The following is a 14,436-nucleotide window of genomic DNA, read 5'->3' on the forward strand; positions in this document are numbered from 1 at the left end:
TAGAGAATTTCTTCAAGTTTGTTATTTGTCAAAACTTATTCATCAAGTAGTAATTTATTTCAGAGTAAGTGCGAATCCTGCAAGAACTCAATTATTTTTAAGATTTGTATCCCTTTCAAATTGCAGTTTATTTTACATGTGCACTAGAGCTCCTGGGTGGGAAAGAAGCATGTTCCAAGATGAACAACACAACTTGAACAGACATAAAAGGCCCTGTCTTATAAGATATCAAGCATCCTCGATGTTAAAAAAAAAAAATCAAGAAACAACAAACCCACATAGAAACACCAAAAAAAAAAAATCAAGAAACAACAAACCCCACCAAACACCAAGAACTACCAAAAGATTTGAATCTGCTCAATATGGAAAGAAAAAGCTTGATGATTGTCAATGATTAATTTCTAATATCTTATTTTAATTTCATTTTCTCTTCATTTTCTAATTTCACTTACTGGTCAGAACATGACAACTATGAAATAAAGCTTAATCCATTCAATTCTAAAAATAGACAATCTGTAAAGAGCTAACAACAGACAACTTTCTGGAAAATGAAATCTTGTTTCAGTAATCTTAATTCTTAGCAGAAAATGTATCAACTAATATTAAGTACAGATATATGAATTAAGCATATAATATCATTCATTAAAAGCAAAAAAAAGTATCCCTCTTTCATTGAGATAGTCTAATCTGCATTGTCATGTCACTCTCTTATCAGTCTGGCCTTCTTTCTTCCCTGGGTGGAGAATGCAATGAGGCTTTTTTTTTGTTCTTATGCACATGGAAGCACTTCTATAACAAAACTCAGAAATTACTTGGGGGACCAATTAGACTCAAGAGCCATTTGCACAAATACATACAAAATCAAAATTAAATAACATTTTTGAAATAGTTTTAATTGATTTGAGTCACATAACTGTTTGTAGGTTTAAGCTTCAAAATGAAAAAAAGGAAAAAAATCAAATAGGATTTCAAGAATTAAACTAAGCATATGATGAATGCAAAGCAAAGTGAATTTATTGCATTCATTGCAAATAATACAAGAGATAATGTCAACAGCATATCAGTCTGCATCTTAGCAAACAATGTTTAGACAAAAAGTAAAACTGTGTATAATTTTTTACATTTTAAAAGTAAGCATGGGAGTTTAATAGCACAAGAAAACTTAAGAGCTTTAGGAAAATGTACATACAAAAATTACAATGCCATATCAAAGAGGCAACAATCGGTGGATTTAAAACATTAAAGAAAAGGTAGCTGGGGAGCTGTATCACTATTCTGTGAAGACATCTAAGCTCACTAAAATTCTGGCCTTCAAAAAATAGCAGCTTCTTAAGTGAGGGTTTGGGATCTTTTCCAAATTCTACAGTTGCTGTAGCCATAGGCCCCAGGTCACTCCTCAGCAATGCGAATGCAAGGGACTGAAAGTCACTGCTGACCTTCAGGGCTGCTGCAAGCCCCTGTCACATTATCTTCTGCATTAGCTCTTTGTGCCCAGCACCTACCTCCCACAGGTGTCCAACAATAGGAGCATCTGCCCAGGAGTGCTCTGCATTCAGGCCCATTCTGCCATTTTTGAATACTATAAGAGTGAATGTCTTATCAAACCACCTACAAAAGAAATCAAGATTTCTTTATGGTTTTGTACGTTTCAGAAGCATTTTTGTATTGTAACTTCCTGTCTCTCTAAAATTCACATTCAAATGCACTAGAACCTATCCTTTTCTATATAAGAACATTTAAATAAATAGAAGTTTGAACCTCATGAAGTTCAACAAGGTTAACTACAGGGCCCTGCACCGGGGTCAAGACAATGCTCAGTTCAACAGACTGGTGGATGAATGGATTTGGCAGCTCTGCAGAGAAGGACTTGGGGATGAAAAGTTCATCATGAGCTGGCAAGGGGCACTTGCAGCCCAGAAAGCCAATCCTGTCCTGGGCTGCTTAAGAAGCAGCATGGCCAGAAGGGTGAGGGAGGGGATTCTGCCTCTTGACTCCCCTCTGATGGGATCCCACCTAGAGAGCTGTGTCCAGCCCTGGGGTTCTCAGCACAAGAAGGACATGGAACTGTTAGCTGGGTCAGAGGAGAGTCATGAAAATATTCCAGCAGGAGTGCTGGGATACTTCTCCCATGAAGAAAGGGTGAGAGCTGGGCTTGTTGTTCAGTCTGGAAAAGGCTCTGGGAACACCTTCTTGCAGCCCTTCAATTTATAAAGAGAGCTTATTAAAAAAGCTGAGAAAGACTTCTTGTCATGGCTCATGGTGACAGGACACGGGGCAACAGATATACACTGAAAGAGGGTAAATTTAGATATGGTATAATGGAGAAATATTTTTTACAGTGAGCTGGTGAGACACTGGAACAGATTGTCCAGAGAAGCTGTGGATACCTTGTCATTGCAAATGGTCAAGGTCAGGTTGTACTGGGCTTTGAGCAATCTGATGCAGTGAAAGTTGTCCCTTTCTGTTGCAAAGGGGGATGGAACTAGATGAAAGTCCCTAGGAACCCCAACCCTTCTGTGATTCTGTGGAATTTATCAATTTAAAAGTCATCATTAATTCATATGTATTAGCAAATTCTAAAAAAAAGGAAGGCATTTTCCACAGCATCAATACTGCACCTGTCATAACATTTGCCATGTATCAATGATTTTGCATATGCATCCAGTGACTTCACTGGGTCCTCCTTCTTGTACCCCTGCTCCATGTCATCCAATGTCACAAAAAATGCTGCTTTCTCTACAGCATCTAAGGACTGCTTGTTCTTTCCACGGCTAAAATAAGCCTGACGAGCCTTAGCCCATGGTACTCTGTAAAAAAAAAAATTGGTTTATAGCCAGATTACATAAATTTGTCAATGTTTGATTACTGTTAAAATCACTATGAGACATTCCTCCTACTTCTGTGGAATTTGATACAGCTACTTTCTTTGCATTTAAACTATGAGAGCTGTGAAAAGCTCTGATAATACTTGTACAGTGGAATCCTAGGAACCAATTCAACTCATCATCACACACGTGCAAAACTTCATCCTCAGAAATTCAACATTTCTGCACATGCAATACCTACAGCATAGATCATCTTCACTTAAAACTAAACAAAAGAAAGTATCTATTATAAGGAAGACAACAGTAAAAATAATAATCTGCATATAGGATTGCCACTGCAAATTTTTTTTAACTCCACACAATTACAAGTGACTGAAGCAGTGTTACACATCATCAGTATACAAAATCAGTGACCAAGGTACAAACAACTGACTGCAGACTATTTAAAAATTCTAAAGCCAATAGTCAATGATTATGTTATGCAATGATTTCTAAAACTAAACTTATTTAAAAAGTAATAACCCCCATACCTATCTCCTGCAGTAAGAGCTGCAAGCTTCTCTTCACCAGGCTGAGGTTCTGAATCATCCTCAAGAATTCTCTGTATTTGCTGTTCAATTTCTCGGGGTCTCAACAATCTGCCATCATGGTACAGCCACACTTTGAAGTAACGGCCCTTGTGGTACACAACAATGTGTTTGCTGTCTTTCACATGCTGGAGGGTATCTAGAATTGCAATCACTTAGGTGAACACAAAGCTGAAGTCTCAAAACACTAATGCACTAAATAACATCAGATGCCTATTGCATGCACTACAAGTTATTTCAGCACCCCATGGTATTTCATCACAAAGAAGCCCAGTCAAATACCCAAACAGTCAAATACCCAGATCTGACAGTCATTTCCACATATAGCATCACCAGTTTCCACACTGCAGGCCACTATCAAGCAACTAAACCTATATTCCTTTATCTGAAAAACAAGCACTAGCTGTGTAGCCTGGTGAAGAACATGCTAGATGAGTATCAGGAAAGGTATTTTTAAATCATTTGCACTCAGGTCCTAGACAACTCATGCAGAGTCTTAAGAAACTCAGAATTTATACCATCAGCTTTTGTTTACATTTGTCTTGGCAGACGCAGAGTGAATATTCCATATATGGCCAAAATGTGTAATGCTATGTGAAGCAGAAAACTAGGCCACATTTTTCCCCTCATTTTACCATCTACTTGGCTTGATAAGCCTAAATTTAGTCATGAAGGCATTGTATCAAACCACAGGTGAAGTTGTTCACTCCATAGCATGTTTTGTCAAAAATCATGACTATTTAACTGCTGCTCAAGTGACAATACAATGTTCATCAAGATTTTCTCACCAATTAATAGGAAAACAAGTTTTTCCTTTTTTTTTCTTTAGGAACTGTAATATACATAAAGTAATTGAAATCAGGAGACAAGGAGTCAAGCTGCTCATGAGAATGTGTGAAAGATGTTTTTGGAACTCACTTAGACATATACAGAATGACATAATTGTTTTTCCTTTAGAGAAGACATATACAGAATGACACAACTGTTTTTCCCTTAGAAAAACAGAAACAAAGCAAAATGGAAAAAGTGTAATAGGAAATGTGAAAAGCCTAGGAGAAAAGGATAGTAATTATTATATTGACTGTAGTTTAATTTGAAAGACTTTAAACAGGAGAAACTGAGGAGAACCCCTAAGACATACAGGATGTATTTTAATCAGGTGCCAGTTAGAATGAGCCACTTCCACACTTCTGTACAAAACTCATTTTAGACTGAAAGAAGACCAGTGCTAAATGCAAACTGTTTATACCTTTTATTTTATTGACAACAGGTAGGGGCAAGGGTTGCTCTCTCAGTACTTGAAGTACTGCAGTATTCTGGATAAGAGTAGCTCATAGACTAAAGTTGTCCAGGAGAGATTTAAAAACCTGCTCGTCTATTTAAGCTACTGGTTATGACATGGAGTAATGACACCAGGGATGTCCTTTCCTTCAGTTTGCAGATAAAGCTGTCTGAGGCATAGCTTGAAAAAAAATTCCTCAACAATCTAGCAAAGGCCAGCCGCAGAACTGAGAGCAAAGTCCTTATCTGACACATGCACCTACTGCTTTATCCACTATCCAATGCCACTTCTCCACCTTATCCAGCTTCTTACAGCAAATGTCAGTCTCCACCAGGGAAGAGTGGGCAGATCCCTGCATCTGCCTAGAAACTCTTTGTTTCAAATTCTGTAGTTGAGTGGGAGTAACAAGTTTGAAGGCAGTTTGGAACATTAGAATGAGTTACAGGCCTCACAGAAAGCAAAAAAAATCCATCCTGTCTTCAAGTGGCAGCCCCCACGTACATTCCCAAGGGAGGTGAGTAAACAATAACTGCTGCTCATGTTTCACTGTGATGCTGCCACAATGATGCACTGTTGGGTAAACAGGTGAAATCAGTTCTAAGAGGCTCTTCAGAATACGACATGATCAGAGAAGCCCAGATACAGATTTTGTAGAAAAACACACCAGCACAAGTCTCCACTAAAATTGGCTGTGAAGCTCTCAAAGAGAAAGGAAATTAATACTAATGTTTTCTTCCACCTGCCGATTACAAATGTTCAGTTCTTCTAGATGCAATCTGACCCCGCTTACAGTGACAAAACTTAGGAAAAACAATAAAAGGCAACAAAAAAATGCCACTTTTAATATTAAGACCTCAAAAATCATCTTAATCTTGGAAAAATAAAAGTAAAGATTATTTATAAATTCAAAAACAGGACAGACAATATTATCTTGAAGTTGTTTTTTTTAATTTAAGGAGTGTTGCGGTGTGGAGCAATATCCTGTTTCACCTTTCCCAGTCCCTCAGGTGTGCCAACCTCTCCCTTCCCCTCCCCCTTGCCCCCTTGCTAAATGCTGTCCCTCAATCCTAACATTCCAGCAAGGGCGGTGTCTGGTTGGTGCAGTTCCAAAGATGCTTCTCAGCCCTGGGGTCATTGGCCAGTCCAGGTGTCATTGTCCCCTGAGACTGCCCCCCTCCCACCTGGTTGGTGGCACACCTACCCCTTCCCCTCCCCTTTCCCCAGGCTTAAAAAGACACGGGACCATGGGGTCGGGATTCTGTTGGAGCTGTTACAAGATTCAGAGATCTGCGACCGTGGGATAAAACTCTGGATTAACCCTCCGGCAGAGTCTGTCTCCTTTTCCTCTTCACCTCGCCTCAAGCCTTTCCAGTAGAGGTAAAAACTGAATTCCTGCTTGCCTGGACTTGTTCCAAGTGCCAGCTGCAGCATCCAGCCAGCCAAAGGTGTCTCTGAGGTGAAAACACTGCAGTTGCCACCTCTGGCCAAGCAGCAATGGCCAGACGAGCCCAGGCACATTCCACCCGGTAATATTGGGATCGTATTCCAATAAAGGAGAAAAACCACTAAAAGGCTTCAAAATCTCCCTAAAATGAAAGACATCTAGGAACTCTACAGCAATCCATTACATCCTGAGTCTTGGAACACTTGTGCCAATCAGATCTTTATCTCGAAAACCAGATTTTTAGTAGAAAAGACAGCAAGCCCTGAATTCCATCAAGGTGCTCATTCTCCTTGGCTGGCCCTGCTTACCTGATTCCTCTCCTGGGATACGGGAAGTATTAAACATCCTTTCCCACTGAGCTGAGCAGAGTGGAACAGTGGATCCCATCAAAAGAATCTGTGAAGCAAACATACATTAAAATGTCATTTTGCATATACGATCAGAAAATTAAAAAGTAAAGAAAAAACCCCGAGATCTTGCTAAACAAAGGCTTCAGAAGAGTAAGATTTATAATACATTAATGCAGTGTTGAGTTTTTTCCTCCCTGTTCATGGTCTTTCCTTAAACTACATGTGGAATGTTCCATGGACACTCCAGAGCCATTATTTTTTCCCCTTCTACCAAAAGCTCACCCTCCATGAGGGAAGACTGAAACTAGCTAGCACCTGAAATTCAAAGAGCTCTCCATGGGTGGTCTGGATGCAAAACTTAACACATGCAGCATGCATTATCCCTTAATTCATTCTTTTAAGCTATTTATGGCTGTACAGGAACAAAAGGTCACATTTCTCAGACCTGTAGTTCCATTCAATTAATCACATCCCTTCCATGATCTTGAAACAAACTACTGAATTGTTTCCACAGTCTTTGTTTACTACAATACACAGGCACTGGACAGTACAGAAACTCAAATGGGATTTGACTATCTGCTACCTAGAAATTAGTGCAACACAGGATGTTATCATATTAGCCTGGCCCACTCTTGGTGTCAAGTGGCCCCCAGACCTGTATCCCAACCATCCTGTATTGTATCCATGCAATTCTGTACTTTTGACAGTGGCTAGTTTCTGCCCATGTGCAATTCAAGCGATAGCCAAGATGATATGGACCACAAAAATTCGTCACAATAAGACGTTCCTCTCCCATTCTGAAAGCTGGTCAGCTTCTCACAGATTGTGCTGGAAAAAGATCAAAAGCCATTTAAACTGATATACATACTGGCTTGATTTCTTGTCTGTCCAGTTTTTTCCGATAGAGCAGGATGGCATGGATAACATTACCAGCTCTAGCTGCCTGCAGGGTTGTGGGATATAAAGAAAGGAAGTCCTGAAAAGTAGATAAGAATCATAAATTAAAGATTACCAGGCTACATTAAAGTAGTACTTCTCATCCACGTACTTAAACATTTATTCTGGACAAGGTAGAAAAGGCTTTAAAATTTATGAAGTTTCCAAGTGCAGTGAGCTGATGAAACTTTTCTTCAGTAGTCACAATCTCCCTAAACATTATTAATCATTTAAGTAGAAAAGACAGTGCTACATAAAACTTGATCCAAGACCATCATATTTCTTTTTTCCTTTTTATTTTCAATCTTTTACAATTTTACTTCCTGTATGTATATTTGCTAGCATGAGCACATGCCTCCTTCAGCTGTGTTACCCATGAAGTTTTACATGGAGCTTTTGGAAGATTACTCTGTACAGTCAGGACAAAACTGCTTAAGTCATTATTGCATGAGATTGCCAAAGTGGCAGCTGTGCTAGGGCTGCTAAAATGGGTGTTTGTGCCACATACTTCAGTATGTGACGTACTTGGAGGTACCTGAAGACACTGGCTGCAGGTTATACCAGAGAAAGAAAAACAAAATTTACATCCTCAGTGGCAACAGATTTCTAAGCAGAAAGACACCGTGAAGTAAGATGCCTGCCAGAAATGTTACAGTTTCTATGCAACATAAGGGGTTTATAGGATTTATTTACCCACCATTGCAAAATAGTTGCTATTAACCATGATTGGTCCACGTCCTCTAAGGTAGATGTATTCTTCCCACCAATCACTAACCTGCAGCAGGAAGGAAAAACAAAATCAGTAAAATTCATCATTTTCACAGTTTAAGTCTTCTATGTTGATGGCTGCATAAGACAACATTCCATCCACAAATGGGAAGGAAACTGCTAGCACTTAAAAAGACAATAATCCCCGCCCTGCTAATTTCTATCAGACTTCAGGGAAAACAGAGAAAAAAGGTGAGAAAACTAAATCCAATTCAGCTATATCTCTCTGATAAGGTTTCAAAGAAGTCATGTTCTCCCCATAATGTTTAAAATGTATCAGATCTCCTGAATGCTTTACAGCCTTCGCCAGGACAGGTTAGGCTACCTGGGTACATTAGACAATATATGAAGAATTAATTAACATTACAGTTCTTACAATGATGTTGAGGATTGGATTATTTTTTTTGGTAAGAAAAAAAAGAAGAAAAGAAACGACAGCTCAACAACTCAATTGATACGGTTCTTTATTTTTCTTCTATTTGCCTCAGCTGCTCTATATTAAAAAAAAAAACTGTTCTATAGTTATAGATATAGAATACCATTCTTCTAAACTACCTTGGTAGCCAGGCCCATTATTGAGTTATCAAGCTCAACAAGCAAATAAACAAGCCCCAAAAGCAATCCTAACAGCAAAATTCTCCAGAATAACAAAACGCAAAATAAGGATTAATTTTTTCAAGTTTCATTCACTTTTGCTCACCAAATCACACAAATTATGAACATGCAAAGTCACATGCACTTTAAAAAAAAATTAAGCTATTTCAATTTCCTTCTTTTACATTTAAGAAATAATGTAGTTTAAGCCAAGAAGAGCACCAGGGAACAAATAATGTAATTTGAACAACTGAGCCTCCTATTTATCAACTTACATAATTGGTGGCCCACCAGGATTTTAGCTTCAAATACCACTGAAGCCTTGGTCCCAAATTAAAAGCAAAATCTTTGGCAAGACTCTCCATTCTTTTGAACTTTTCATCATCCATAAGTGGTCGAACTGACTCCAGATACTAGAACACAAGAAAAGAATCAGTGTTCCTGATTAGTGCAGGAACTAATACATAGCTTCTCACCATTCCTACATAAAGCATTTTAACATTAAAGAAAGATTATCCACTCTCAATCCATAAGGCTGCAAGTACCATGTTTTTAAAATAAGAGTATATGCTCTTCTAAATGTCTGCTGCAAACTTCAAAAAATAAAATATGTTTTCAGGCATTTGTGAGCAAAACACAAGTGGAAGAGGTAACTTTTCTAAATATTTTCCATTCCAAAGGGTAAGGCATGCTGCTTCTTCAGTAGCAGACAGAGATTTTTTTTCCGCCTCTAAAAATCAAACCTTCAGTTTCTGTGACATACTGCCATATTTACCCACTTTGCTACAAGGTTTTGTGTTATAACACTGGAAATTGGAGAGAATAACAAAAGTGTGCTTCAAACACCATGGAAATCACACTTTGTGGCACAGCCTTACAACAACAGGCATTATGTCATCCAGTGTGAATCACACTGGCTTCAAACTGTCACCAGTTTCACTGGTTTGTCACAGCCTTTATTTTTATTTCCATGCAGAAGTTTGAATCTCTTACACCATATTAATACCACTTTGCAGTTTTTCATGAGGAATGGCAAAAACACCCCAAAAAGCATCTAGGATTCTGTGCTACTGAAGAAAATAAACTGGTGAATGTACATACCCTATTAACTGTGTCTTTAACAGCTGGAACTGGCAATCGTGGTAAAGATGTCTGGAAACTGTATAACATGGGTTTACGCCCTGAGAAAAGTTTTACAAGGGCCTGAAGAAAAGCAAAAACAAAATACACACACCAAATTATTAGCTTCAACAGAAGAACAATAACAGACTAAATGTGTAATGTAACTCACAGTCATTTTCACTGGTAAATTATCCTGTACTAGATTTAGGAAGCTACTCCATTTATCAGGGTTCCACATGTGACAAAAAGGCCTTGGCACAAACTAACTTCCTCAAGGTTAAACAGCATGGCAGTGGAAGAGCAAGATAGGCATGGTCATTCCTGACTTCCCAGTTATCATCCTGTCACAGACAATATTGCTGTTTATGTAGGGCACACCTTGATCTCAACATAAATACAGTTACTTAGCCCTTCTTTTCTTCATATATTCCCCTCTGGAAAGATTAAAAAACTCACATCTACCACGTGACCTTTTACTATATCACACAGTAGATACTACAAACATAAATAAATTGTGCTTCAAAACACAATCATTATCGAGCCTGTGACTCAGCTAAGGTTTCTAGATAACTACAGTAATCTTTAAAAATAATAATTATGCTTTTGTATCATGGCTTAATGTTTTCCAAAGTTACAGCTCAACATCAGTAATAGGATTGATGTTACAGGGAGTTAATTCAAGCATGAATCTCAGGTAGTCTACTGCATGATTTGAACATAGCAAATTGTGCAAGCATGCCAGTGTTACACCCAGTGCTTGTGTTACCTAAAAACCCCCCAGCAATGAAACAAAAAAGCCAGAGAGAACTTAGCTTCAGATATTGCAGAATCTCCTGTGCTCCACAGGAGAGTGAAAACAGAAGCAGCTTTTCTGTCCACCACTACTTTACAGTTGCAGCACACACTAAGCTGAAATTCTAGACCATGCAACTTCTCAGCTACTCATGGAAGCATTTTGACACTGCCACCGTATTTCAGCATGAAAGTCAAGTGAAGTGACTGGATTCTCCCACAACCCAGTGGAACTTTTACTGTCAAAGTGTAATCCTGGTCCAATACACAGGATAATATATATAAGCCAACAGACAAGATAGAATAAACAGAGGATGTTTTTTCACTACTAAATTCTAAAAATGTCTCCTAACAAAACTGTTGGAATGTGGAACTTTTCCTCCCTCTCAGCTTCCTGGGTCAGCACAGGTAGAGGAGACAGTTTTAGGCAGCACAAAACAACTAACAATTGCAGAGTATTGCCAGCAACAAAGACCTCCCTGCAAATGGATCTGTATCACAGCCATCAGATGTACATGGCATGCTTCAGGACAAGATAATTTTGGAAACAGGTGGGAAAGTGAAAGCTCAGCTTTTCATCTGGAAATCTAATTTCATACTTGGAGAAAATTTTATTCCAAAACTCTTACGCCAGAAAAGGATAAAATTATTTTAAGAGAGCACCTGCTCAATTGACAAAACCTGGCAAACACATTTCACAGTACTTATCTCTAAAGAAAACTTGTTATAGAGAAATTCTAATAGCCTGAGACCAATAAAGTGCTCTGACAGACACACACATTTCATTACATCACTGACTTCATATGCAGACACAGCAAATAATGTCATTCTAACATATGTTGCATCTCTTCGCATACAATTACCACTTTTTAATTTATTTTTTAAAATGGCAACTAATATTTGGATTTGTCCCTAACACTGATACAGGAAATTTGATTTTACAAGGTGAAATATGCTGATTAAAAGTGCCACCAGACTTCCAACCAGTCTGAAAAATCACTTTGTACTGTGACTGAAATTAGAGCTCAGGTTTTTGATCTGCATGATCATGTGAAGAGAAAACAGTATTATAAAAATCTAGAAAGTTAGGGCAGTTGGAGCTGTTTCACTAGTTTTGCTGGGTCTAGTTACATAGCCCTTCACAGCAGGTATAGATGAGACACTGTTGGGCATACACCTTCAGTGTACTTTTAAACACATACAATACACAACAAAATACATATGCAACATATATGGTAGGCAAAAATTGATAAATACAATATGCAACAAAGCACGGTAAGTAGCATTACAGTTTATACTGTTTTAAGGTTGATAAGGCAATATTAAGAGCTTTGAAGAATCTCTTTGGTAGGACATGCTGAAAACCAAGGCAGCTACAGCTCCAAGCAATTGACAGAAAGCCTTACCATTCAGAGCCTCTGGACTGTACCAATTTGGGTCATGAGGCTGCTACTGCTTCCAGAAGAAACCATCAATTAGAAATTTCACTTGTACCAGACAAACATTAAACTCTATTTTAGTGTACACCATTCTGGATACCTATCCTTGAATAGCTCCCATAGTAAATAATGAGCTGTGCTTAGTTTAACACACATCAGTTAATTTTTGAGGCTGCAGAGACTAATTTTATCACAGTACAGAAACTGATCTCTTCCTACCACAATACAGGCAAAAGTGAGATGAAAGAATGGAGTCCAGGTAGCAAAACCTCAATTCATCTCTTGCAGCACCGACATATACATTTCCTCATTTTATACCTATCATATCCTTTAAGAATCCTTTTCCAAAGCACCACAACAATCAATCCACAGGGGACATACCACTCTCACCTTATCCTCATCTGAAAACTGCATAACATGCTACCTACACCTTATGCTTCTTCCCCAACTCATTTTGGAGACATGCCAATAAATCAGTTGAAAGGACACTCAGCAATATTTTCTTCAAGCAGAAGAATAATTTTATAATGGATGACTAGAAATCCTAACATTACAACAAAGAATTAGGGGAGCCCTTTCTGTAAGGACAAGATTCTTTTGTGCTGCAGCCTAAGATCTTTAACTGCACTTGCACATAGAGAAATTGAGTCACACAGGCCCAAGGCATTGGGCAATTTAGAAGTTACTCTTGAAGTGTTCACTCTTCCTTCTAGAAAGCCATGATGAAGAGTTTCATTACAGCATTAGAAGGATGACAGCAGAAATAGCTCCTAACAGCCTCCTGTCCCATGCCACAAAAAACACAAGAAAGAAATAAAACTACAAAATTTTCCCTTAAGGCTTTGAATGCTGATCAGTTAGAAGTTAAGATGAAATGAAACCAACATATCCTTACCATCCAAAACTTGGTGCCAGCACTAAGCTTGCCATGCTCAGAGAACATCCAACCATGGTAGGAGAGCAGCATTTTCAGGGAGTAGCGCATTGTGACGATAAGGGCAACCCAAAGCCCTGTGCCAAAAAGTACTCCACTCACAATGTTCTGTGTTTGGTTTGACATATAGCCACTATTTAAAACAAAAGCCAGCACATGCCAGTTAGTGTCCATTTAAGCTCCAAAGAGAAGCTGGTATTGCAAACAGAAGTCTAATAGTAGTACAGACAGGCCTTACACAAGCTTTATGCCTGCTTACCCTGCTTTCATACATCCCTTTCCAAAGACCTTTTCAGGCAGCAACATCAAAGGCCACAAAAGTTCCCAAATGTGCCTCCCAAATACCCAGAACTATGCAGCAATACTGGTACAACCTCCCTATTTCATATCCTCATACAGCTGCTTATTTGGCTTGTGGTGTCACAAATGTACTGTTCCAAAACTGATACATTTTAACAGGAATAGCTTTAAGAGCAGCTGCAAATAAAACTAATTTCCCTTTAGAGAAACATTAACATTTCAGTCTACTTACGTTGTATCAAGTGTTCTGTTGATCTTGGCTATTATCCCTAAGGAAGGATCAATTTTAGCATACATGGTTGACATCACACCCACAACTACAATGAGCCAGCTAGATGGGCTAGCAGGGTAAACACCGGTGATAATTCCGTTCTGGAAAGAAAAGCCTTCACATAATTTTTTCATACCAAAGTGACTGACTTCATATTACCATGGAAAGAAACAAAAATCAACACATTTAAGTCATTTAGTTATAAACAAGGAGTTAAGATTATCCAACATTTTCTTACATGAGATTATCTCAGCAGTAGGGAATGGATTTACCTAAATTTGATTACTACAGAAAATTGTAACAATGACATCAACAATGAAAGGAACTTTTACATCCTCTTGCAGACACCACTGATCCTGCTGCAAGTCTTACTAAAAATAGTGAAACTAACTAACAACTCTAAAACAAATGACACTTCAATAATTTCAGCTTACACTGAGTTAGACCCTTCTACACGAATACATAACGAAAATATCCTACTGAACAAGAATTAACAGAGTTAATTCTGAGAACCAGAATTAACTTTTTAAATGCAATTTAAACAGTTCTTCTCATGGCTTTATAAGAAAATTTTAATGAGATTTCTGTTAATATGTTTATGTTTTTGAAAGAGATGTTGAAGATAACCTGTAGTTTATGTAGATTGCTACTAATGAAAAAGATATTTACAATTATAATCCCATGAAAAAAACAATCTTTATCAAATACCTCATCAGAAACAATACTACTTAGCTATAAAAAAGAGTGTACCTTGTACCTCTAAGACATATGACACTAAAGATCACAACTTGT

At 38.1% G+C, this 14,436-nt stretch overlaps 1 protein-coding gene across 1 annotated transcript in view; it reads right to left on the reverse strand.

Annotated features, from left to right (window-relative positions):
• Window positions 1–14,436, reverse strand: part of CPT1A (carnitine palmitoyltransferase 1A) — a 40,209-nt gene that overhangs the window by 11,758 nt on the left and 14,015 nt on the right. The window contains exons 4-13 of the mRNA XM_054635069.2: window positions 13,606–13,745; window positions 13,035–13,206; window positions 9,888–9,989; window positions 9,062–9,199; window positions 8,122–8,199; window positions 7,357–7,464; window positions 6,447–6,534; window positions 3,356–3,551; window positions 2,619–2,807; window positions 1,503–1,608 (exon numbers count right to left, since the gene is read on the reverse strand). Coding sequence (XP_054491044.1) covers window positions 1,503–1,608; window positions 2,619–2,807; window positions 3,356–3,551; window positions 6,447–6,534; window positions 7,357–7,464; window positions 8,122–8,199; window positions 9,062–9,199; window positions 9,888–9,989; window positions 13,035–13,206; window positions 13,606–13,745 — 1,317 coding nt within the window. The remainder of the gene's footprint in view (window positions 1–1,502; window positions 1,609–2,618; window positions 2,808–3,355; window positions 3,552–6,446; window positions 6,535–7,356; window positions 7,465–8,121; window positions 8,200–9,061; window positions 9,200–9,887; window positions 9,990–13,034; window positions 13,207–13,605; window positions 13,746–14,436) is intronic.

Source organism: Agelaius phoeniceus, chromosome 6 (assembly GCF_051311805.1).
Source record: "Agelaius phoeniceus isolate bAgePho1 chromosome 6, bAgePho1.hap1, whole genome shotgun sequence".
In the NCBI taxonomy this organism is placed as follows: domain Eukaryota; kingdom Metazoa; phylum Chordata; class Aves; order Passeriformes; family Icteridae; genus Agelaius; species Agelaius phoeniceus.